This window comes from Empidonax traillii, unplaced genomic scaffold, assembly GCF_003031625.1.
Source record: "Empidonax traillii isolate 1590-97213 ecotype Southwest subspecies unplaced genomic scaffold, ASM303162v1 scaffold69:size3087049, whole genome shotgun sequence".
NCBI classification, from domain to species: domain Eukaryota; kingdom Metazoa; phylum Chordata; class Aves; order Passeriformes; family Tyrannidae; genus Empidonax; species Empidonax traillii.
The window spans coordinates 1,850,559-1,876,139 of NW_020955262.1; the positions used below are offsets into that span (position 1 = coordinate 1,850,559).

General features: G+C 39.4%; 2 protein-coding genes across 14 annotated transcripts; one reads left to right on the forward strand and one right to left on the reverse strand.

Moving 5' to 3' along the window:
• The first annotated feature begins 127 nt into the window (after positions 1-127).
• On the forward strand, positions 128-18,126 carry FNDC7 (fibronectin type III domain containing 7). 13 transcript variants are annotated; one of them, XR_003570853.1, is made up of 14 exons: positions 128-370; positions 830-848; positions 1,929-2,186; positions 3,445-3,699; positions 4,399-4,659; positions 5,192-5,443; positions 6,831-7,085; positions 7,770-8,027; positions 8,463-8,717; positions 9,598-9,852; positions 10,392-10,652; positions 11,220-11,373; positions 11,766-11,829; positions 17,779-18,126. XR_003570853.1 is itself a non-coding variant. In XM_027880436.1 (14 exons), exons 1-13 carry the CDS (start codon positions 308-310, stop codon positions 11,801-11,803), a joined length of 2,460 nt encoding a protein of 819 aa, XP_027736237.1. In that variant the 5' UTR covers positions 128-307; the 3' UTR covers positions 11,804-11,829; positions 17,779-18,126. The 13 variants fall into 13 exon arrangements, 8 of the variants coding, with proteins under 8 accessions (XP_027736237.1, XP_027736238.1, XP_027736240.1 ...); XM_027880436.1 differs by having other exon boundaries at positions 11,220-11,249; XM_027880437.1 differs by lacking the exon at positions 17,779-18,126 and adding an exon at positions 12,091-12,620 and having other exon boundaries at positions 11,220-11,249.
• Positions 15,810-25,182, reverse strand: PRPF38B (pre-mRNA processing factor 38B). The gene is made up of 6 exons (XM_027880447.1): positions 24,819-25,182; positions 21,494-21,562; positions 21,048-21,199; positions 20,904-20,964; positions 18,147-18,370; positions 15,810-17,881 (listed from the first exon to the last, which is right to left on the reverse strand). Exons 1-6 carry the CDS (start codon positions 25,095-25,097, stop codon positions 17,026-17,028), a joined length of 1,641 nt encoding a protein of 546 aa, XP_027736248.1. The 5' UTR covers positions 25,098-25,182; the 3' UTR covers positions 15,810-17,025.
• Between the last annotated feature and the right edge of the window lie 399 nt (positions 25,183-25,581).

The following is a 25,581-nucleotide window of genomic DNA, read 5'->3' on the forward strand; positions in this document are numbered from 1 at the left end:
TGAGCTGAAGAGCAAATCTCAGATTTACATTGTGCCTAATTATTTTATGAATCTTGTATAAGCCATACAGGGACTGCATCCTGTAACAGAAGAGGGAAAATCCCACGGCCCCTCGGGTTCGTGTCCCCAAGGTTTGGTGGCCACTGCCCTCTGTGCTCTAGCAGGGAGGAGCGCCCAGCCCGACGCGACCTCCTCTGTCCCGAGGAGCGAGCCTGCAGTGCCAGCGCTGCCGAGGAACAGCGCTGCTCCCAGCAGGGATTGGCTTCGGCTCATCCCCGCGGGAAGGCTGGAACAAAGCTCTGACGAGATGTGTGGTGCGAAAAGTAAATCATTAGCATTTGCCGGACTGCTTCTGAACTGCCTAGGAATGGTGAGTGCAGCTCATTTGCTTTAAAGCTGTTTGCAACGATGATAATGTAAATGTAAACTAAAAGTTAGGATGGAGACTATCAAGCAGACGCTTCCACGCTGGTATTTGAGTTACTATTACACTTTTGCACTCTTTACAAGTGACTGAAAAATAAAAGGATATATTAGGATTCAAGGCCTTTCAAAGTGTGTCAGCAACTGAAAACGGGATCAATAGGCAGATTCAGAGAGGAAGATGAACATGAAGAAGCAGTACAGTCTGGACACCAGTACCAAATCTCATTGGTTGCATATTCTTTCCATGCTTAAAGAATCTAAGCCAATACATCATACCAGCAAAATGTGTAAAAAACATAGTATTTTAAGTTGTTGTTGTTGCTATTAACATTCTTAGGTTTGTAATTTTCCAAATAAAATATTTCACATTGTATTTCTAATTTTTTTACATCTTCCTTTTCAGATCTTTTCAGCTAACACAGGTAAACCTTCAAAATGGTATTTTGGTTTTGCCTGCCTGGTTTTTAACAGGTTTGAAGAAAACACATAATTGTGATTTTTAATAAAATATTCTGTAAGTTCTAGCAGCTTTATAAACAAAAATTGTTTTCAAGTTTGATTCAGCTTTAAAAAATTATGTTGATATCTTTATACATTTTAAACCTCATATTTAGGAGTCCCAATTCTGTTGGGCACTTGCATAAATATTTAGACTTACGCCTTGACACTGGTGTGAGCCAGAGAGATCACTCGAATGAACAAATTCTACAGTCCATTACCTACATAATTGTCCTACAAATAGGATTCAAACTGTCCCATATTTGCACCAAATTAATTGTTATATATTTTAATAATAAAAAAAATTTCAAAATCACCAAAAGAAAACCCCACCACACTCCTTCCATAACCCCCCACAACAAACAAAAAACCATACCAGGAGAAGCACGCTCTCCCATGCACACATATTTCCAGTGTTTTGCATTTTATACTTTCTTCAGTCTTGTATTTTGTCCTCCAGCTCCTCTTGCCTTCAAATGTGAATATTGACTAGTTTGAAAGAAGAGATCACAAGATTACAAGAAATGCTTTCAGCATTCATGCAGTCTCTAGTGATAGTACATTCCTGCATATTCTGCAATCTCGTGAGCCTTAAATGCATGTTGCAGTATCTGGACACATACTGCAACATATTTTTTTTATAATTAGCAAAACAAGTGTTTGATCCTATTTATTTATGGAATAGTGTTGACATTGCTTGTATATTCGCATATGGATTACATGTGGCATTTTTTAAAACAATTAGACTACAGTGTATTGGGGATTTAAGAAAAATAGCCATCATCACAGAGTGATGAGAGTGAGCAGCAGTTATTACAGTAATTAATGGATTACAGAAGTGAACAAGGGAAATAACACTCCAAATTCAGCAGAATGCCTATTGTCTGAAAATTAGGTCACATAGATGCTTGACAAGGCACTGAAAAATATTCTTGTCAAGACTTGACTTAAGTCAGGAATGACTGAAATGTTTTTTTGGTAATGATTTTGTTTTGGGGTTTTAGGTTTCTCTGTGTCTATATATGATGTGACATCGCGAAGCATTTCTCTCAGATGGCCCAAGTTTTCAGGAGCCTCTTCTTACAGAGTTACAGCTACATCTGTGAATACTGTAGGCCATTCATTACTGGCTCATTTTAGTGATGTTACACTTAAAGCAACTCTAACTTCATTAATTCCCAGTACTGTTTATGCTATACAAGCAGAAGCCATTGACAAGAATGGAATTATTCTTGCAGAAGCACAGATTATGCAGTCAACAGGTTCGTAAGAGAAACTCGAAAATATCATTTCTATTGCCCTCTGTATGACTCATCCATGATGAAATTGTTTCATTGTAATGGCAGGGAAAATTTGCCATTCCTATTGAAGCCTTTTGCTGGTTCTCCTACTGAGTTCATTATTAGCATGATTAGCTCCTTTTCTCCTCTCGTCTTGTTTCATGTTTTCCTGACCTGGCACGCACAGCTTGCTGAGACTGGAGCTTTTTAAATCACCTCCCCTTTCATTACAAAAGCAGATATGAAGCTATTTATACATTTTTCAGAGCTGCTAAACAGTAACTTTGTTTCATTCACAAAAGGACTTGTAGCAAGTCCCTGATGGATATTGAAGAAGAATCTGCATGAACAGAAGTCCTTTTCTATTTCATCACTAAAATGTAATTGAAAAAATATTCTGTTGAAATTCTGGTTTTAAAATAATTTAGCTGATAATCTTTAGAAATAGCCATTACTTTTCAAGTAGAATGTTTCTTATAAAATGAATTACTACAATAAAATTGGAAAATAAAAAAGTAGAAGTGTTTTATCATGGTAAGTGTAAACAAGTAGAAGTATTTATCCTGCAAACAAAATGTTTATTGCTAGCTTAGTTTTGAAAGAAGAGATATTAATGATTAATTTATTTGATATACATCATGTGCTATATATTCTCTACTTGACTGTTAGGCAGAAAACTCCCTTAGATAGGGATTTCTTTTCACAAATTTTTTTTTTTTTTTTTTTTGCATGGTTACTAAAGACAGTATTTTAAAAGGAAAAAAAAAAAGTATAGTGCAATATCTTACTCAAAGATTGTGAAGGACCCATCTGCAGATGTTCCACAGGCGCAGTCAGACAGAATATCTGTTACCATTTTTACAAATGGGGTGTCTGACTGTAACTGATAAGGTGCTTGGAACTCAGAGAGCAGACATAACGCTCAGTTAAATAGCTCTGTAACACTTGCTGGGTCTCCCAAATCCCAGGTGAGCTGCCTTGCTATGAGTAAGTTTGCCTTAAGGTGCATACTTTGTTTTAAATATTTTACATTTCTTATCTTAATTTTGTGTGGGATACACTTTCATTTTATCTTTTTTTCTACTGAGTGTGTATCTGAGTATAACGACTCTAAGTATATCTGCTCTGACCAGGGGGTTAGATGTCCTACATTTTGTCTGTGTGGAATGTTCAGAGCACTCAGCATTTCACAGGGCTCAGTTCCCCAACTTAAGCATGTCTATCACTATTTCCATTTTAGCTCCAGACATACCTGTTATTGACCGAGCTTATTCAAAACTTAGCAACAGTATCACAGTGGAATGGAGAGCGGTTCCTGGGGCTACTGGTTACATGCTGACTGCACAAGATGGAGATTCCTTCATTGAAACTGTAGTTAAAAATTCTCCAGGCACAGTGACGGGGCTGAAACCTGCCACATTGTACAGAATTGCTATCAGATCTATAAATTCAGGAGGAGAAAGCCAGCCTTCACCTTCCAGAAAAGCAAAAACAGGTGGACTTTCAAATTCTTATTTCAAATTCTGTAATGTTATTATAAAGTATTCATGCATGTACCAGTCCTGAATGATTATATTCTTGCATTTTAAATTGTACTGATCACATTCTCCTTTCAGTTTTAGACAACTAGAATCCAGCCATTTGACTTAATGACCAGGACAAGAGTCTGAATTAATGGTTTACTTTATGACAGTATGTTAAGTTAAATATTCATTTGGGAGTTTTACTAGAATTTGTATGAATTTACTTTGTATATTCATATATGAATATATATATATGAATACTTTAATTTGTATTTTACTTTAATAAAAGACGTAACGTGGAGGAATAGAAGAAATGAAGAAACAAACAAAAGTATAAAATAATAAAACAATGTAAAACTTACAGGACAGGAAATGCAGTATCTTCTCGGTGATTTTCATTCTTCAACACTCACAACCTTTCATACTTTCTGTATGAGTTACATTCATTTTACAAAACCTGTAATATAATAATTGATGCATCACAAATCACTTTCCATATTTATTCTATCAAGCTTGTATTAATTTATTTTTCTGGTTTTGTTGTCATCGAATTTGTCTCTCGGAGTTGGTGATTGTTGTTTCTGTATTCATTTCTGTATTCATTTCAAATTTGGCCCTTTCAAACTGTACTCCTGACAAACCAAAAGCTTGATTTTGTTCTTTCTCTTCAGTCCTGGCAGCTCCCATTTTGTCTGTTAGTTCTCCGAGCTGTGACTCCATTGCCCTGAGCTGGCAAGCTGTGTATATGGCAGCTGGATTCTCCGTGTCCCTCATGAGGTCAGATGGTTTGGGCAGAATGCTGAGGGAGAACACCACCAATACCTCCTTGATATTTACAAATCTAGATCCAGGAACTCTCTATACTATCAAAGCTTATGCCTGGAATGCCAATGGGATGCCTGGAGATGATTTCACATATAACCAAAGAACAAGTAAGACATTTGCTTTTCTGAAACCAAATCAGCATTAAAAAAAAACCAAACACAAACCAAAACAGCAACAATTTAGCAGGAAGTATTTATGTGTATGTATGATTGTGTTATGTTTTTCAAAGGCACATTGGGTAGATTTTCAGATCATGTAATTTTTCCTCCATCTCAAAGTTTATGAAAGCTCAGATGACATGATTATGTTTATTAAATATTACTGAGGCAAAGATACCATTAACTGTCACTGAAGTTGTACTCAGGACAGGTGTGTGTAAGGATTATACAAGTCTAGACTGATTTGAGGATTTTTCTAACTGTGAGAAGCAAATATTCAAATAAGGCAGGGAGTCTCAGCAGAAAGCTTTGTGACAGGGTACAACTAGAACTATTTCTTTAAAAAACATCACCTTAACATGATGAAGGTAAAGGTCTGCACCACAAAAAAAATGTATTTAATTTGCAAATTATGAAAAAGATCATGTTTGTGGACCATAATCTAAGTTGTATTTATGTGTTCCAAACTGATTTACCGTAGGTCCCAACGCACCAGCGGATGTTAAAGTGGCTTTTAATAGTGGTGCTTTAAGAGTTTCTTGGATGCCAACAGAAGGAGCTCTAACTTACAGTGTCACAGCCTCTGATGGACTCCTGAAACTAAAGTGTAACACCTCCTCCTCCTTCTGCACGGTGCCATCCCTCCAGTGCAGCTCTGAATATCATATTTCTGTCACAGCATACAACGATGCTGGATCCAGTAAACCTACTGATGCAGTAAGCTTAAAAACCAGTATGTGTCACTGATCCTTATATAGCTTATGGCATTTTAACATGTATTTCTTTAATTTCATGTGCAAATTAGTCCATTGCAATTCACAAGTGATTCTCAAATAGTTATTTCTGCTTTTGACCTTTGTGCATGAATGGTGCCATATTCTTTTCTATTTCAGGGATAAGAGCCTAAACTTTCTTCATATTTCTGTAAGAAAAACTTGCAATGGTGTATATATTATTGGCTGAAACAGTAAGCCTGCATTTTCCTCTTACTAGAAGTACATATTGTAAAGTCAATTTTCTGAGTGTAAAACAAATGTAAGGAATAACAGATCTGTGAGGAAATGGCATTAAGGATTGCCTCTGGGCTGAGAACTGTTCTAGGCCAACTCTAGTTTTCAGTTAGAAAGGAGGTCAACAAAACCACATTCAGCCAAAGTAGCACCACCAGACTAAATTAAGAAATCATCAACCATCGCAGTACAGAAGCTCACCTGTTTCAGCTGCAGCACCAGTGCCATGTCAGAGGTTATTGCTTCCTGACCTGTGAGATGAACTGCCCACGTAATCAAAATCTAAAACATTTCTTTTATTATATGTTACTTTAAAGACACAACACTATTTACTCAGTTATTTGATGTAACCTGCCTCATTTTGACTTTTCACTGGTAGGAGTTAGAGATCAATCCTGTGAGCAGCTCTGAGGAAGATCTAATGGGACGAAAGAGCCTTATGCAGTAGACAAGTGTTAAACTGTGGGCTGCAATCTCAGCCAACACTGCTTCAGCTGGATCCTGTACATTCATCCTCACAGCAGCAAGCTACACTTCTCTGAACTAGAAAGTAAATGTTATTTAAACAAAAGCTATAGAGTTTGCACTTTAATGTGACATGATGCCACCAGAAAGGGAACTAAGCAAAGGACAATTCTACTCAGACACAGCCACTGAGTTTCATACAAACATATAAAGGTTTTCACACATAAAAGCTTTTGGATGCCAGTTGTTATTCAAGCTAGTATTACAATTACCATCCAAACCTACCATTTGTGAGCACACACTGTGCCAGTTCCTTTTGAAATAGTGCCCGGTGTCATTGTTTTTTTCACTGTTCAACTGGGGCTCCTTAAGCAGAATCTGTTTCTGTAAAACATGAAGATAGTATCTATTTTGTTCTGTAAAAACCCTACCCACTTGTCATCTAAATCTAAGTAGCACCCTCTGTAAATGCAGATAATATTGCTGCTTCCTTAAACAAGACAGAAACTGAGTAGAATAATTCTGTATATTCCTGATTTTCCTTTACTACATAAGAGAGTAACTTCAATAAAAATATTGTCTATGTAATATAGAAGAAAATATAAAAATATTTTCTTTTTCCCTTTTTATTTTTTTTTCCCCCAGTTCCTTGTGCACCAGTTAACATATCAATTGAAGAGGATGGACCTGGTCATTTGCTGGTGTCATGGTCTAGCGTCAGTTTTGGTCACTATTATGTGGTTTTTGTGAAGAGTGATGATGGCTTGGAAGTGCACTGCAACACATCACATACTCAATGTCATTTCCAGTCGGACTGTGGCTTCACTTATTTCATTAGTGTCTTTGCATATAACAAGGCAGGGCAGAGCCCTTTAGGTGATGTATTCAATTACACTACTGGTAAGTTGCCACGTAGTCTTGCAAATTCATTTGGATCCTCTAACTGTGTTTATGGACATTTTTATGGGAAGATACTGACTTAAACTCCTATTTTTATTCAAGTTTTGGGCAAAACACACAAAGGTTGGCAGAGAAAAAGAAACACTTCCTGCTGCAATTTAATTTGTGTAGTCAAGTGCAACATGCATACAAACTTGAAAATAGTTTAACAATTCACAACCATCAATCAGGCAAGGACATATGAATAACTCGCAGCCCTGGCGTAACATTTGAACTCTACTCCTGTTTAGCGTGTTTTTTTTTTTTTCTTTTACCTCAGGAATGGTGTGTCAAAGTCTTAAACTTCCTCATAGAGAGTTTTCATACTTGGAAAATGAAAAAAAATAACCAGTTCAATGGGAAACTGAGAAGAGTGTTGTTTGAATTATTTAATTCTATATGCTTTAAAGTTTAAGCCAAAGATATATGTAATTCTGATCTAAACACTAGGATGTCCTGTGTTGATTTGGAAGGAGGGTCACTGATTTAATTCAAGGAATAAGTCTGGGGTTCACAAGACTGCACAATATCGGTCTCCTTTGGAGATTCAAGACATGATGCATGTAGATAAACGATACAAGGCACTTATTCGTGCCAGTTCCCCATCCCCATTCGAGTTTCCCTCTCTGCCTCGTCTGTTCCCAGCTCCTTGTTGCCCCAGCGACTTCAGGGCCGCGTTCGTGTCCAGCGACACCGTGCGGGTCACCTGGGCTGCCGTGCGAGGCGCCGACCTGTACGAGACCAGAGCTGCCTCCTGGAGCAGCGCGGTGCTCTGCAACGACACGGCCCCTGCCTGCACCCTGTCGGCTCTGCAGTGCGACACCCGCTACCGCATCACCGTGCGCTCCCTCAGCGAGGCCGGCGGCACCAACACCTCCTGTGCGCCCAAGCACGTGGCTACAGGTAACCCTGATCGCTCCTGTTTTCCTTTAGCAGGACAAATAATTGTTAGGCACCGCAGTGATTCATGGATGAAATGCATTACTGGAATGCTAACTTACGGTAACTGATAAAAATTAAAAACCACAACCCTCCAAACCGGGAAGTCTTTAAAAATATACTGTAAGCAGGGACCTAAAAACAGATTTGGATTGAAAGCTGCTGACAGCTCCAATATTTTGAAAATCAGATTTACAGTTTATCTCTGGTTTTGTACACAAACTCCTTATTTTGTCAGTTCTGTCACAAGGTCCAAATTCTCACCAGGAGTAAGCATATAAGGATCATATACTTATCCAAAGTAGTTTGTTAGTTCTAACAGGAATTTAATTTTCATGTGTAATTTACAAAGTATGTATAAACAATCTATTTAAATACTGTTAATATGATATATTTCAGCTCCCTGCAGTCCTGAAATTAAAAATATCTCAAAGGAGGGTCTTTCTGTAATCAGTGTACGGTGGGAATCTCACAATGAAGATGCTACATATGTTGTTACTGCCAGAGGAGAGCCTGGACTTTGGCATTGCACAAGCACTGGAAGCTCCTGTACCTTAACTGATCTTCCCTGTGGATCTGCTTTCTCTGTTAGTGCTATAGCAAAATCACCAGCAGGACAGAGCTTACCAAGCTACAGTGTCCCTTTAGAGACAGGTATGTGGGAATTGTATATTAGAGCATAATATTAAAATAGTTCTATGACTCTTTACATGCCTTTGGCTTTTTTTTTTTTTTTAATTACAGTATGTGCATATTGTACCTATTGCTGGATGCCCTTTGTGTGAATCTGTCTATATCTTTGTGTGTGTGACAAGGAAGGATCACTTGGCAGTTGCCACATACTGAGAAGCCTTAGTGCAACCGATTATTTTGTGGCCCAGCTAACTAAAATGCAGCAACATAAGCCACTAGTGTAATGCATAACTTCTTTGTCAGCATTTTGATATTTAATATTACCAGGAGAAGCAATGAGTTAATGTCCATGTCAACAAAGAAGCGGTGTAAAGAACAGATTAAAGCACATCCTACCCACCGCTCCTGCTATTAATTTTCTAACAGAGTTTTGTCCTCTGCCACTTACCCAGACAATCCGCAGGCCAGTACAGCAATTAATGTACACCAGGGTCTATTTTTAACAGGCAGTTTGACTGCAGTCATCTTACAGACTTTAAACAGAGACAGAGCTGGACTGAGCTGTATGACTTGAGGGGTAGAGGTAGACCCTGCTTAATTATCACATGTTCTCTGATATTCTGATGAAAAATTTTGGTAATTTTTAGAATCTTGGTGAACAATCACGTTATAGTAATTCCAGGATTATAACCCACTGTTATAGACAAATTGATCTTATATTGACATTCTGTTTATGAGAAGCTTGCCAGCAATGTCAAGTATTTTTCAGCATGCTAGTGTTTGCCCCAGCAAGTATGCACTTCTTCATTCCTCTGCTCTTGATCATGTACAATTCTGGCTGCAACCCAACAAAATACCTTCCAAACCAGAACTGACTTCCCTACTTTTTCTTTTCTTTAAGATCCTTGTTGCCCCAATGACCTGATACTTACTCAAGTGACGCAGTCTGTAACAAATGTCAGCTGGTCTGCTGGGAAGGGTGCACAGACATACATAACAACACTGGAGTCTCCGAAAGGACAGGCAAAGTGTCGCACTCTTCAGAACTACTGTCTGCTGGGATGCATCACATGTGGCACCAACTATACAGTGTCTCTGAAAGCAATTAGCGAAACGGGTCTGACATCCACTTGCACATATCAGGGATATTCTTCCAGTACGTGAATTGTAAATACAGTTGGGAAGAAAAAGGCTCAATATACAGTGTAGTTTGTATATTATTGCTCTCATACAAATAGCACAGCTGAAATTCAATACATACTTGGTACACTTGCAGTTCTCCCTTCTAAATAAATGTACTTTGGATTATTTTCATATACTTTAAAACCTGTTCTTATGACAGCCATCAGGTGGCCATATAAAGAAGTTTTAATAACATTGCTCCAGAATCCACTTTTTAATTTAAATTATGCTATGACATAATTAAATTTTAAGGACCTCAAAAGGATTCTGGGCACTTTAAGGTAGGCCTGGTGCCAGGCGAGAGCAACAATATTCCAACATGTAAAATGGCTGAATTCCAGCTCCATAATGAGTCTGATAAAACATTTTCTTCCCTACTTCAGTTCAAGAATTGTTTTGGCTTTCTGTGAAATAATGTTTTCTCATTGAAGTGCTGATAATCATAGTAATCTGGTTTAAAATGCACTCTAGGAGTTCACAAAATTTGCTTACTAATGTTTCTCACTTTAATAGGTGCTTGCTGCCCTTCTGGGGTGAAGCTCTACAGACTGAGCAATAATGGCATCAGGGTGTTCTGGCGAGCCTCTGATGAAACAATAAACTACAGCACTGATTTACGTGGCTCAAAAGGCAACTTCACCTGTATCCCCAGCACAGGTGGAAGTCACTGTGACATCACTGAGATACCCTGTGGGGATGTCTACACAGTGGTGGTGGCTCCACTTACTGATAAGGGGCCAAAGCTCACATTTTGTCCTAAAAAAATATATTCAGGTAACATTCCAATTTCTTTGAATGATCTATTTCTGTCCATGCATGCTAGATGGTTAAAATGTAATCCAGAGTAATGCAGTAAAGGTGGCATGTTGAAGTGTTGACTACAGGGTAAACTTGGTGCGTGCTGTCCTGCAGTATCTGTGATGGGAACTTCACAGGAGCATTTTGGGACTGGGCAAACTTATCTACACAGTCCCTCTTAACCAGATCACCTGTGTCCTGGTGAATACAGAGAAGTTACTTTTTAACTGGGACGTTAGGAGTGGTTACAATATAGGAACAAACAAAGGAGCATTTTTTGGTTTGTTTTTGAATTTGGTTTATGGATGTTTTTTAAATAAAGCAAGAATTACTTCTATGAAGTCCTAAGCACATTTCGAAGTAAAAATTGTTTAAAGGGATAGTAAGTACCTTGGAATTCGTTTCCTAGGGCATGGTTTTAATCCATTTTAAAAGTACTGCTATCTGATGGGATTGCACAGTTGTATAGAGGGACTACGTACTGCAGACCAATAATGTTTCCCAGCTCACAATCTGACACCTCACTGTTTCATGTCATTTCAGTAACCTGTTCTGGAAGCTCTGTTGGAATGGGTAAGAGCACTTTGTACATTCACTACAAATTCATGAAGTTTGTAAAATACGTTCGCATCATGTAACTTCAAATAAGATGCACATAACATAAATTTGATCATCAAGGCTTTTTAGTGTTATGCAGGTTTGTCTCACCCCCCATCTTAAAATGTATAATAATAAAAAAAATAATCTTATCTATATTGTGGCCTGTATACCATCATGCATAGTCACAACACTTACTGTTTATCAGCTAGCACAAAATAAAAGGCAGGCTTATCTTTTATAGCCACACCATATCCCATTACAAATAAAATGAGGCTGCACTTCTGATTTTTATTTTTAAAAAGCTTAAAAAAAATTGTGGCTTACCTCAACTTATTCTATCTTACTTCTTCTGGGGTTTTCAACAGGATAGTCTTGTGCTTTATTTGCCTGCGAAAACTGCTAGAAACAACTTAAAAAGCAGCCACTGAAAAATTTCTCAAGACAGTTTCTTTTTCATACCTGAAATTGAACTTCCAAATTTTTTTATAGTGATTTATAGAGGGAAGAGCAATGCAGAACACATCTAAATGAAAAGTCTGATTCAGGTAAGGAGGTAAGTTACAAGAATCGCAGTTGATATTATGATCAAACTTTTCTTGTTGATTCAGTCTTTGGGATTGGAGATAATCCATATTTGCCTTGAAAAGCTCATGTTGTCTACTCCTATCAACACTGATTTGTCCTCCATTTATAATAACCTCTTTCACTTCATTAAGCCTTTTCTAATACTTTTCTATAGTTCCCCATAAAAACGTTCAAAATACAAACTGATCCAGATATTCTTCAGCACACATTTACTTTCTCTCTCTGCCAGCTAAAATTGTTTACTCTCCAACACAATTACAGGTGTTCTGGACTATTTACTGCCCCTCTCTCAAAGGAATGGCAGGAAATCAGTACTGACTTTTCCCCCTCCAAGGCTGATCACCTCCTTTTTGCTGCTGTTCACCTACAGCTATCCTAGATGTTAAGGTTGTTGATAACACCATTCTCCCTAAATGCTCCTCTCACTCTTTCTTTCCTTGAAGCTGGAAAGACAACGTCTGGGCTTAAAGGCAACATTCACAGCTGCTGAGGACTGGGAGGAGGGAAGCTGAACAGCTAGTCATATCCGAGATCTAATCCAGGACATCAAATTTGAGCCCCAGCTGACAAAATAATTTTTAAAATGCAGCTGAACACTGAAGGCAATGTCTGTAATCCTGAACTATAGTTTTCTGTGTAATCAATCACTGTTAAAAGTTCTTCCAAGAACCGTTATTAATCAGTAGGTGTGTTCCAGAACTTATGTACGAATGAAATAAGGCTGAAATAAAGATCAAGAGAGTCAAATTAAAACTTCTTCAAAAAAACAGAACAACAGTAGTTCAGGTGCAGTCACTCAAAAGTAGCTTGAGGCTAAATCGAGTATTCCAAGGCTATTTCATTTTACTTCCAATTTTAAAAAAAGTTTTTTCCTTTACAGATTTGAGAGGTGACTCATGAAGGGTAAACAGAATGTCCTCTTCCCATCAACTAACTTGCTTTGCACTGTAGCCAATTAAGTTATTACTAAAATTTTAATTTGCCATTTTTAAGAAATGGCAGGACCTTTTCTCATACTCCTCACTGGTTACTTTCTCAGCCAACACAGAAAGCAAAGATCAAGGTCAAGGTTCTACGTACACATGTAATCTTACAAAGAGAGTCCTCAGAAACTCAGTGTATAAAGGTAACCAAAGACAACATCATGATTTAGTCATAATCAAACAAGTCTTTGACATTATTTGAACATCATTTGAAACTGCCCCGCATTAGTTAATAAAAAGTTGGGGTTTTTTTCTCATTTAATTAAAAAAAAAGTTAAAGGCTTTCTTCCTTGAGGGTTTTATTTAAATATTTCGTCTTTGGAGACATCTCTGTGAAACACTGCCCCCAAGGCCTAAGTGTTTAACCAGGTGGCTATTAACTGGATTTTCAGAGGTCTAAAGCAATCAGTTTCTTTCGGAACCAAATTCAATCCCCAAATTTCTTCTCCTCATATAAACAATTCTGGTAATTCCATGCTCTGACAGTAACTCTGATGTATTTTAAACTGTTGTTTATTTTCTGCTGTATATAAACTGGTGTATATTTTCTCAGTTCTTCCTGGCATACAGACCTTATCTCAAAATTGCACACTACCAACAGGACAATGCTGTAGTACTCTTCTTATCAGCTCCCCTCACTTTAATTGACAAGAAGCAAAATTGTAACAAAACGTAGTATTTACAGATCTGTTGGGGGAAAAAAAGCGCAAAAAAACGAAGAGGAATAATGATTCTAAGAAAAAAACACATTGATTCAGCTTGAAAAAAAATGGTTAGAAGGGCACAATTAACCAAAAGAAGAGGAAAAGCAGCACAACCAAACTGAGCCAGATCCACACCTCCTGCTGTGGTTGTGGGTATCTTCTAGGCTTTGTTCCTCAGGCATCAGGCATTGCCTAATAGTAATTAACACTGCTGATATGTGAAATGACACTGGCAATCAGATGATCTCTCTCCAGACTGAGGTAAATGCTTTTTTATGGGTCATGCTGACTTAGTGGAAAGTTACCTGTCATGTTTTCATAAATGTAGTTTCTACACTGTTTACTAGTATGATGCTCTGGTCTTTATGAAATAGAAACCCCACAACCAATAAATCTGCCCACCAAAATAACAAAAAAAACCCTAACAAAAACCCCCAAGCAACCCAACCCCACAAACCTCTTGAGAGACTTGAGAACCAACAAGGTACACGGGCTTCACAGCAGTGCAGAAGGCTCAAACATCTACCAAAGCCAGCAGTTCTCTCATTCCTTCAGGTTCCCCTTAAGTGCAGAATTTGTATACTGTAAGACACTAAAAATATTACTAGTGCAGTACTTACCGTTGGAGCCATGGGAAATTCCACAGACAGATGGGGCTTCCCAAGGGACAACTATCCCCACTAGGTAACTATGGACGTGGCATACCGTGGGAACTTTGGGTTCAGTGCTTTGGTCATTGTGCTTTTACCCTGAGAACTGAAGCGTGCATACACTGTCAGAGAGCAGCTCCTGGGGAACTCCCACACCTCCAACTGAAACCAGCAGAAGTTTTCTCCGGATGCCCCAGAGCTGAATGCCCAGTGCAGCTGCACTGCAGCACCTGCAGCACAGTGGGCAGCACCGGCACCTCCACTGAACTTACCACCGCTCCCCAGAGCTCCTCTCACACCCACAGTTCCTTCTGGTTTCAAGGAAGGTCATGTGAAATAAAATCATATCAGAAAGACAAAACGGAATGAGAGTCCCTGGATTCAAACCCAAGAGCTGCAGGATACTAAATCCCAAGGATAACTTAAGACAGGTGTCTTGGTTCAAGTAATTTTCATGGGTCTTGGTAATGAATATAGTGCCATCCATTACACTGCTAACTCAAGTAATATTCATCATATTAACTCCAAAAGTCAAAAAGTACTATTTATTGGAAAATAAAAGCAGTCCTCAAATCACTGCACTTGTAAGAGGTACTGGCACGGGCTGGTCTTTTCACAAGTTGTATCAAAATGTTCACCATCTTTGTTGTAGTAAGACAGCCCTTCTCCACTTTCAGGTCAAAGACTGTGTTTCTCAAATACCTTTTAATTTTCCTACAAATAAACCATTCTCTCACTGTATTTCTCAACACTGTCAGAGGAGGGGGAGCCCTGAAAGAACAATTGGAAATCAGTAATCCATTTTCCCTGACAGAACGCTGGCCTTGCAGCCTCTCTGCCCAAGAATGTACTTGCTTCAGAAACTGAAGGTTAAAAACAAGGCCAAAAGCAGCCCTCTAGACACAAACAAGATAAATTAAAGTTGTCCTCACTGTTTTGACTTGGCAGACTGCAGAGACAGCTCTAATAATCTACTAGACAGGGTATTTCTTAAATGGCCAGTACAGTTTTTCTCCCATATTAAATGAGAGCTCAGTATTTTAGTTCTGTATTGCAAGGGAATGACTTGAAGCTGAAGTTTTGTTTCAAGCTCAGATTTAAAATCAGGTAGCACAAATATAAGCAGACAATACCTCAACAACCTCAGTATTAAAAGATCTTGATTACTAAGGATCACGATGACAAAGGAACTCTTTCTGAACTGTTAGTTCAGAAAAAAATAAGAGCAGGAGAAAGAAAAAAATGAAGTTTACTTCTTGGAATACTATGGAATGAAGGGTACTGTTAGAAGCTGAAACACTTTGTTTTCTCCTGGATGTTTAAAAAAAAAAAAAAAGCCTACATGATCTGCATCACACAGAACTAAAAAAAGCACAAATATCAATTTATTTCTACCTTCTACGTTCAGGTCACTTCATGATCATGAATGAGTCACACTTCATGTACTTCCTGTTTTGGGGCTGCTGCATTTCTTTGTTCCTTATAAGTTGGTTTTTTTAACTACATAAAATCCCTTATTCATACAAAGTGTCACGATCTGAAAAAGAAATGTGGAGGAACTGAAACACTCTTCAACTGAAAGTGAACATGCAGGGAAAAGCTGACACTCAATACAAAGGAATTAATTGAGAGTTTATTCCAGATGGTTCTCCTCACTTAGTATACAAGTCATCAGAATAATCTATCAAATAGACTTGGACTGTAATGATATGATTTTCTTCTATAATCCATTTTGGTTTTTGCTTCTAACAACCTGTTTAAAAAAAAAAAAATCTTGCCAGATGAAATGTTCAGCATGAACTGCGATCCTTACTATTTGTAGAAAATATGACTTAAAAAAGGACACTGTCATTTAGTTCATATTTTAAATGTTTACACTTATAAAAATGCTTTGGAAGCTTGAAACTGAAATCCTTTGTAATATTTTTCTTCTTCCTACCTCCCTCTTCCCATCTTAAATGCCTTTATTAGCCCAGGATTATCATAAATGACAGAGTGCAGCTGCTGCTGAAAAAAACATTAAAAGACCACAAATGGATAAATTGTGTTAACAAAAAAAAAAGGAAGCTTACATGAATTTTTTTCCAAACAAATAAAATGCATAGATGGCTACGGTACTCATCTGTCAACCTTTACAGTGTCCACTTGAGGTAGCCTTTCTACAGAATTACTAAACAAGCCCCAACATCATCTAAATCCTTGCATCAAAACCACTATCTCTTTGAAAGTCCACTCAATTTAACACCACTGGTGATCAACATAATACAAAGCTTTGAAGAAAACAGCAGGTACAGTGGACGTAAACGTTAGTTCTAAATCTGCAGCCCTCAATGTACACTGTATGCACATAAATATCTCAGCTATAGTACACATTCCAGATCCATCCCTAAAAGCCATACTATTATGTAAAGCACAGCCATGCTAACTTCAGGATACAAACCATAATTCCACGTCTACAAAAGGGAAGTATAATTAGTGGCAGTTTATTGCCTCATACAAATTTAACCAACATGGCAACCATGCCGAAGGAATTAAAACATTTTCAGGACATATGTACAGACTGTACATTTCAGAAACATCTGAACAATAAGAATGCAACAAACTCTGCATTACAAATTAAACTAAACAAATGGTTTGAAACCGTCAATGCGTTGAATGGGTTTACAAAGGCACTTCCCTACCCAAAATAGGAAATGACAATCTGCAGCCTAGAGGGAGGTTGGAGAAGAGTGCTCATCAACTACTGCACAATCTCAACTTTAAGAAAAAATAAGCAGGATTTAATCAAACATTTATAGGATTCAATGTGATCCACTTCTGAAAGAATTCACAGAGTCTCATCTTTGTTTTTCTGTTGCTTTTCCTGGCTCTCTCGTTCTGTACTTTGGCTCCTTCGGCGATCGTGTTTGTCAGAATGGTCCTTGCTATCACTGTGATCGTGTTTGTGGGAGCGTTCTTTGCTCCTGCTACGCTTCCGAGATTTTTCTTTGCTGGGACTCTGATCTCGTTTTCTGGACTTCTCAACGCTATCTGTTCTTCCTCTGCTTCTGCTTCTACTTCGTTTATTTGACTTCTCCTTATTTTCATTTTTATGTTTACTTGATTTTTCTTTGCTTCTGCTTCTGCTGCGCTTACCTGTGTTCCTACTGCGGCTCCTACTCCTATGCTTCCTTTCCCGGCTTCGACTTCTACTATGTTTTCTCTCTTTTTTGGAATCCCTCTTGTCATCCCGGTGTTTCTTCTCATCCTTGTCATCCTTGTGTCTCCTCTCTTCTGTATCACCCTTACTTCTCCTTTCTTTTGACCTTTCTCTGGATCGATCTTTTTCCCTCTCACTACCTCTTTCCTTATCATAATCTCTCTCTTTTTTCCGACTCCGTTCATTTTCTTTTTCTCGCTCCCTATCCCTGTCTCTTCTATCTCCTTTCCTGTCACGACTTCGACTACGGCTTCTGTATCTGTCCCTGCTCCTGCTTCGCCTCCGTTCCAGTGCGCGGTCGGTACTTCGGGATCTCCGCCTTTCTTTTTCTCTCTCCTTTGCTTCACGTTCCAATCTCTGCCGTTCTCTTTCTCTTTCTAGTTCTCTGTCAAAACTAGATGATCCATGGCCTTCCCGATGGTGACTTCTGCTTCTGGATCTTCTGGGAGACCTCCTGGGACTGATCGATCTTGGTCTTGGAGACCTTTTAAAACAGAAGATATTCAGTGTGAAACACATCCTTTTCAAGTTTAAAGACCCTCCCTCCTTCCTTTCCAATTTACACTTTACATACACATTTTTCATCCTAAATACCAAATATCATCTGATGATTTTAATCCCTTAGCATCCATAAACTGTTTTGCCTGTTGCCTTAAAACCTAACCCAGTGAAAAGACAAGATGTTGCTGGTAATAAGCAGTTCAATATTAAACTTCTAACATTAATTTTTAAAATAATGTGTATATGACCTTGAACGTCTACGTTCTGCATGCCGTTCGATTTCTTCCATTCCCTCCTTGCCTTCTTTCTTGATTTTTCTAGGTCTGGTTTTAATTTGCTGGTCAATAGCTTTCTGGACTGGCACAGGAATTCTTGGAAACAAGGTGGAAAACCATTCAAGCTTTGTGAGGAAGGAACGAAGCATCTCCCCAATGGTCATAACGCAACCCCCACCTGCCTTCACATCCAGGTCCTGCAAAATACAAGCAAAAAATATCCTGATGGTCAAAAATATTCTTTACTGATTAAAAAAAAAAATGCTTCTACATTACTGTCCTATTGAAGTCTCATGATTATGAAAGTTTACTTGTCTCATATTCTAATACATTTCCTTAGAAAAATTCAAACTCTGCACCCTTTGGATTTGGCAGTATGTTACAGATCGAGAATGGGACTTAATATATATGCATGCAGGCACACACTAATCCTGCAGCCATCTGGATGGTAAGGGACTGTCGATGAAGAGATTAACGCAAAATCCCCTTACACAGTCTGGTTATATGGTATGATCTTGTATTTTATTTCAATGCCAAAATGTTGAGAAGTCCTCTGAAAGTACATTTAATACTCCATTTTGTGGATGTACAACTGTGTACCATCATACCCAACCCTGTGGCCTAAATCATTTATGAACTACATCATTGCCTATCTAAAAATGATCATAGAAAAACCTCTAGTACAAAATGGCATCCTAACAGAATTGGAAGCAATAGCAAACCAACTGCCATGAAGCAGTGAGGTTTCTAATTTAGAAATATGTAAAAAAATAAATAAATGAACAAATAATTGGAAACGCATAATCCATGATGACCATTGTCTCTGAAAAGGGTCATTACCGCATGAAGGCCTTCTTGCTATGCCCTCTCACAGCTCAGGACATGTTAGTCAGCTATTGTCAGTCCCAAACCTATAGTGCAAGCACACAAGGAAAGTGAGATTTGTTATCTAAACAGGAAGAGAAAATCTAAACGTAAAACTGCTTGCACTCACACACATTTAAGTGTTCAGATATACAGTTTTTCCAAATATAATCGCTGCAGAGATCTAAAGAAGAAAAAAAGGAGTTAAACGTAGCACCTGGAGAGTACGTACAGTTAAACAAAATAAACATAAGAAGCATTTTGAAAGGTAACTCTGTGTCCTGGGAAGTTTTTCACAGCAGCATGGCAAAAGATGAACTGCTTCCACATATTTAAGAACTGGAGGGGAAAAAAAATCCTGTAGGTTTAAATAATTCCACATATAAAAATTTGCTTCATCCTATAGAGCTTGACCAGGACTGGTAAGAAACTTAAGCAGCCCCGGGCAGTTTTTCTACGTAACACAAAGCTACTGATAGCAGCTGGGAAAGAAACACTAATTCCAAAAATGTATTGGGAGATTTTAAACAAGAAAGAATTACATCTTGATAACCAATACCTGTAACAACTGAAAGGTATAAATCAAAAATATGCTTTGAATAATGAACCAGTTAAGACCTGCACAATGCAATGTGCTTGTGATCACTTGAGTGTCCTTTGAGTCCACACTGAGTTTGCGAGACCCTGAGCATGGAGCCACCCCAATCCTCATAAATTACAGTCCAACACTGCAGAGGAGAGTTCATATTAACTACCCCACCTGGGGAGAAGATCAGAGATGCAATCAAGATTCAAATTTGTTTTGATTTTTGTTAAAAACGTAGAATAGCACAGGTTTACCTGAAATAACAGCTGTTTCCTCTGCACAGTGTTTTTGATACTTAGCATGAAAGAAGTTGTTTAAAATAAATACACTGCACAGCAGTCAGACACAGCTGTAATTAACACTACTTTTATTACAAATATCTAGACATCATTTGCAACTACAGCATTTGAAATTTCTTCAAGTAGATGCATGGTGTCACTCTGAAGAGGGCAGGTGATCCTTCCTGTTCCATTCTTAAAATTTAAGATTTAACTTAAAACCTGCTCAATAAATACAAATTGCAGCAGTCCGTAGCAGACTGTGTATTCAACTTCATAGCCCAAGAACCCTCACCCACCAACTCCCTACTCTGTTTCCCCAAACAGTAAATCAGGACTAGGGTACCAAAGGTATTCTCCCACCTGACTGCACAGTAATGCAGCCTCTGCACCGGACTTTGGTGAGTAACTCATCTTCTTTATTTGCCCCCACAGACATTAAGGTTCCAGAAACAATGGCACCTTATACCATGATCAGGCTGTTTGCTTCTCCTCTGGAGAAATCCTGGGTTTAGTTATTCCAGGACATGAATAATAACCACAGAGATTTTTAGCAGTATTTTTCAAGGTGAATGTTGGTGTCTACTATATACTTCCCACTCTTTTATGTCAGCATCAATTCTCTCATCCCAGTAATAGATAATACGAATTTAGCATTCTGATGACTTCCTACACCTTGCTTTTAAGGTACGACTTTAAAAAATACACAGAAGCCACATTCACACAGCCTGCTCTCTGAATTCTGATTCAGGACACCCGTTTCACATGGCTTTGGAAATCGGACACAGTAACATACAGTGAAAAATTCTGTTAGATCTTTGAAATCTAAGAAAAGTAACACAGGTCCAAGCTCAAACCTGCTTCCTACACTAATTAATGAAATTAAAGAACATAACATTACAACATTCAAACTACAGAAAACCTTATGAAAAAATGTTTAAACCTAAAGTAGTAACATGAAAAGAAACAAAAGAAAACAAATTATTACCCTCGCCGACATACCTCTTCGTCATCAAGAAAGGATTCAAACCAGTCCCATAGATCTGTAGGTGGTTGTGTGTACCTTCAAGTACAAAAAGAATATAAAATTTTAATACAGCTTTCTGCATATTAAAACAGTCATTAGTTGATGACACTGATACTTACCTAATATACATAAATCCAAGAGCCCTAATATATGGAGAGTCTGTATGAGTTATAAGGCCCATCACTTGCTTACGAGTGAGTTTCAGGGTAAATAATTTGTAGAGTAGACAAAAGGCAGTGGACACAATTCCTCCAGTTCCAACACCACGCACCTTTTAAAAGCAAAAAGTTAGGTGAGGATGCAGGAAATGAAAGACATTATCCCAAATCTTCAAAAGGATGGGAGAATCAACACAGAATAAAATCTAAATCTACAAACAAAGCTACGTGGAAAAAGTAACACTACCTGCATCCACAGCTTTGGAAGCAAAAGGAATATATCTACTCTTTGTAATAAATACTATTACCTCTAGAGACTGATGTCAACATACCAGTGAGTTTTAACTACGCTTGGGAAAGTTCTTTACCAGACAGAAAAACTTAAGAAGGCACGTACTTCTACTTACCCCTCCACACATCCCTGTCTGGCCTGCGGTTTTCCTGCTGCCCTTCTCCCAGGGTTCAACATGTGTAACCTGAAAGGGTGAGGTGGGGGACAGGAGAAAGAAAATTACAATTGCAACCTCCATAATGTTTAGATGCTTAAACCTGATTTAAACAATGGACATCCTAAACCAATCTTAAAAGGTTGTCTTCTACAAAATTCAAGATCAGGTCTGCTTTGTCATTAAAGTAAAGCATGGGGCTTTTTAAATTACAACATTAAGAAATTATAGCCAAAATCATGACTCAAGTTTAATGCAAACAAATCCCAAAACACCAAAGGAAGCATCCATGCTTATTCTATATTCTACATACTTTCAAATGCTTTATCATCAAAGCCCATCATTACTATTTTCTTGGGTGACTAAACTACTGCCTTTACTTAAACTGTCTCCTTTAGTTTAGTGATATCTAATGATGAGAGCTACAGAAGTCAAAATATACAGTCTCACATTCATAGGTCTCATTTATGCAGCGAGCTGAGCTAGAGATTTCTTTTCACTATCACCTTCAATTAAGACAAAAGAAAGATGTTTATAAAGTGTAGTATTTTAATAAAAAAATTCAGTGGTTTTATTTTGAGACTTCAGTGACGTTCTTAGGTAAAATGGTTCCTAATTACTAATAAGCAAATTTGCCCAATCCCAATCTTGTGAAATACATTTAGAGATGAGTGCACAAACGCAGTTCAACAACACCATTCCTAAAACTTGACAATAAAAGTCATAGACAAGTTCAGAACCACAACACTGCCTGTGGTACATTTGAAATTGTGAAATTCAGAGAAGCAATGTCTGGCTCAATAAAGAAGTATAGTGCCTAAACACATCAACTTAAAAAAAATATGTCAAAGACAAAGAAACCCCAAACGGTGATGCATCAGATTTGGAATATGAGTTCATAGCTGTACTTCACAAATTAAAGTTTTCAACAATACATGAAACAAAACTAATTATGCACACAATTGCATGAAATCAGAGGTACACTAACAGCTGAAGTTGATGAACTGTTTGGGTTTTTTACAGTTGCTGTCTTAGCCAAACAGGAAATATAAGAGATGCTAATACTGTAGAATTCAAAATGTGCTATGACTTCCTGTATTGCATAAGTTCTCAAATACTACATCAATAATACTGCACATCCTTCTGACTATATACAGTTTTGCTTCTCACAGGAAATGAAAAGTATTTTTTAGTACAAGTATCAAATATGATACTATCACAATGCTAGTCTTCAGGTTTTTTAATTTAAGTTACATTTATTGTCCACAATCAACATAAACATGGTGGGTTTGACAGATAGTAATTAAAAAACAAACAAATAACAAAGCCCTGAAAACAGTACTCATTTCAGAAAGGAGTATTTAAAGTTTTGATCCTTCAAATACTGCAGCATATGCTTAGCTTGTTGGAAGTACAGACTAACTGAAGCTGAGGGCATACATATGGTCCTAAGGTCAGGGATAAAGAAAGAGGAAGTCCTGCACTTTGCAGATACAGAACTGAAACAGGAGACCAGAACTACAAGTAAATTAATTCAAATACTTGGACAGAATCCGTATCTTCAAAGATCATACCTATCACTAGCTGCCTGTGTGATTTAAAATCATCTTTCCTGGTAATCCGGCACCCAGCAGTCTCCACTTTTTTAAATGAGCCACCAGTTTCTCAAAGAAATACAACTACACTTGAAAATACACCTCCTAGGATGGGTACCATGTTCATTCAAAGAAAAAAACCCATACAATTATTCAGGAATCTTAAAACATGAAGAGAACTCAATTTTTCTTAATATCAATGAAGCACCTTAACCATCAGGTTATCTTCTCCCCCACACCCATTACTCACGAGTGAGTAAGAGGCTGAGTTTTTATTTAGCCTGCAGTTTTGAGTCAGAGTAACTGACAAGTTCAGTAAGCAAACTTTATTTGCACGGGATTAATAACCACATTTTTAATGGCATGACAAAATTCCCCCCCCCATTTAAGATTAGGCCACTTGTGGAATGAAACAGTAAGACATGCAACACAAAATATCTGACCTAGTGCAGCTGAGCTCTACTAATACAAAGACAACGAATCCCATAAAACAATTTTTACTACATCTGAAAAGGCCCACTTAATATAGAACATGCTCTCAAATTTCCTGAAAATGTGTCTTTTTCAGCTCTAGCCATCACTTGCTTAAGTAAAGTCTGCTACTTTCGATTCAGTCAGTCAGTCTCTCTCACATGCACCAAGTGGTAAGTTAACTGGAGAGATGTTTTGTCGACAATATTATTCTAGAGTACTAGGAGAAATAAATAATCAGCTCCAAGGGACAGAGCACAGGCAGACAAGCGCTATCATTAGGTGGAAAAACAGTAGCGTAGGTAAGCCCAAACTGCCAAAAATCTCAAAAATACTGTGGTAGAGTTACTTTTCACAATTACAGTGCCCTAAGTAACTTGTCTTGCCTTGGTCAAATGAAACAAAAAGGCTATCTTTGCTTTTTTTTTTTTTTTTTTTTTTAATTTCAAATACACTGAAACCTGCTGACACAGTAACATTATCAAACAGAATGAATTCACCTGAGAAAAATATCCGAATAACCACCAAAGTAGAGGCGGCTAAAGACAGCTGAATTACTCAAGCTTGAATTATCTAAATTTTGGTCTCGTTATCAGAACAAAGAAAGTGGCTGTGTTGATGAGCATTAATTATGCATACCTCTACCTGGGAGACTGGCTTGATGGAAGCCTCGCTGCAAAACTGATTCAATCCTGCTAACAAAACAAGAACCGAGACATGGGTGCCCCGATACAGACCACTTATCTCCCCAGCACATCCTACCTACGGCCAACAGAACTTTTTTATCGGGTAACGGAGGAGGGAATCCTAACGTGTAAGTGATGAGGAAGGCCCCATGCAGACTCCTGTTGGACCACCTGCGGTCACCACCGTGCCCTGTGTGTGCCCACAGGGGGTATGGGCAGCCCCCGGGCCGCCGGAGGGCCCGTCCCGGGCCGCGCTCGCTCGGGCTGCAGGCGCAGCCCTTCGACGGCCATTTCGCCCCCACCGCCCCGGCTCGGGCCGCCCTCTCCAAACCGAACTCACAGCTCCGCAGTTCCAAATCCGGCGCGGAACGCGCCTCTCTCGTGAGGCAGAGAAGGCAGCACCCCCAGCTAAGCAGAACAAGCAGTTTTCGCTCCCGTCCCTCAGCGCAGGGTAAGGGGCGAGAAGGCGCGGGCCGCAGTCAGACCGGGCCGCAGTCAGACCGGGCCCGGCGCCAGCGCGGCCGGAGGGCTCACCTTGAAATAGATCTCGTCCACCACTTCGTGGTAGGTCTTGAGCTCGTAGAGCTGCACTTTGAAGTAGGGCGACGAGAGGATGTTGGTGAGGATCATGGGGTTCAGGTTCATGGTCTTCTCGTTGCCCCACAGCGGCAGCACGTTGCCCGGCTTGCCCGAGGCCGCCGGCTTGGGGCCCCCGCCCTGCAGCGGCTGCTGCGCGGGCGGGACGGCGCCGGGAGGGTGCTGTGCCGCCTGCTGCCCCTGGCAGTTGGCGACCGCGGGGCTGTTGTTGGCCATGGCGGGCGGGCTGGGCCGGGCGGGCCGCGCACACGGAGCGGGGCCGGCGGGCGCTGCCTCAGCCCCGACAAGATGGCGGCCGGGGAAGTGACGGCGGCGCCTTCCGGGGCCGCGTCACCGGCCCGCGGGGAAAGGGCGGGGGTGCTGCGAGGCCTCGGCGCGGCCCGCGGCTCCTCCCGCCGCGCTTCCCGCCCGCGGATCGTCCCACCCTCGCCTCGGCCGCTGCCTCATGGCCCGGATACCCCCGCCGGGGAAAGCGAGGGGACCCGTGGCCCGCCGGGGACGGCAGCTGGCCGCGGCAGACGGGGTTTAGTAGATCGAGCCAGCCACGTAGCACGGTTGGGAACTGGTCCCTTGTCGTTGGTAATGAGGCCAGGGCGCAGCGGGAGCAGGAGGGGGAGCGTCGGCCGCTTCTGCTCCCACGGCAGCGGAGAAGCAAAGAAATCAGAATCGTAGAAAGGTTTAGGTTGGAAAGGACTTCGAG

What these genes read in the sequence shown, in the direction of transcription:
- PRPF38B (XM_027880447.1), bottom strand. Translation starts at nt 25,097, where the DNA reads ATGGCCAACAACAGCCCCGCGGTCGCCAACTGCCAGGGGCAGCAGGCG. An exon ending in CTTGGATTTATGTATATTAG is followed by an intron (nt 20,965 to 21,047) that starts GTAAGTATCAGT and finishes TTGTACTTGAAG; the next exon opens with GTACACACAACCACCTACAG. An exon ending in GCAGAACGTAGACGTTCAAG is followed by an intron (nt 17,882 to 18,146) that starts GTCATATACACA and finishes CTGTTTTAAAAG; the next exon opens with GTCTCCAAGACCAAGATCGA.
- FNDC7 (XM_027880435.1), top strand. Translation starts at nt 308, where the DNA reads ATGTGTGGTGCGAAAAGTAAATCATTAGCATTTGCCGGACTGCTTCTG. An exon ending in CAGTGTCCCTTTAGAGACAG is followed by an intron (nt 8,718 to 9,597) that starts GTATGTGGGAAT and finishes CTTTTCTTTAAG; the next exon opens with ATCCTTGTTGCCCCAATGAC. An exon ending in ATATCAGGGATATTCTTCCA is followed by an intron (nt 9,853 to 10,391) that starts GTACGTGAATTG and finishes TCACTTTAATAG; the next exon opens with GTGCTTGCTGCCCTTCTGGG.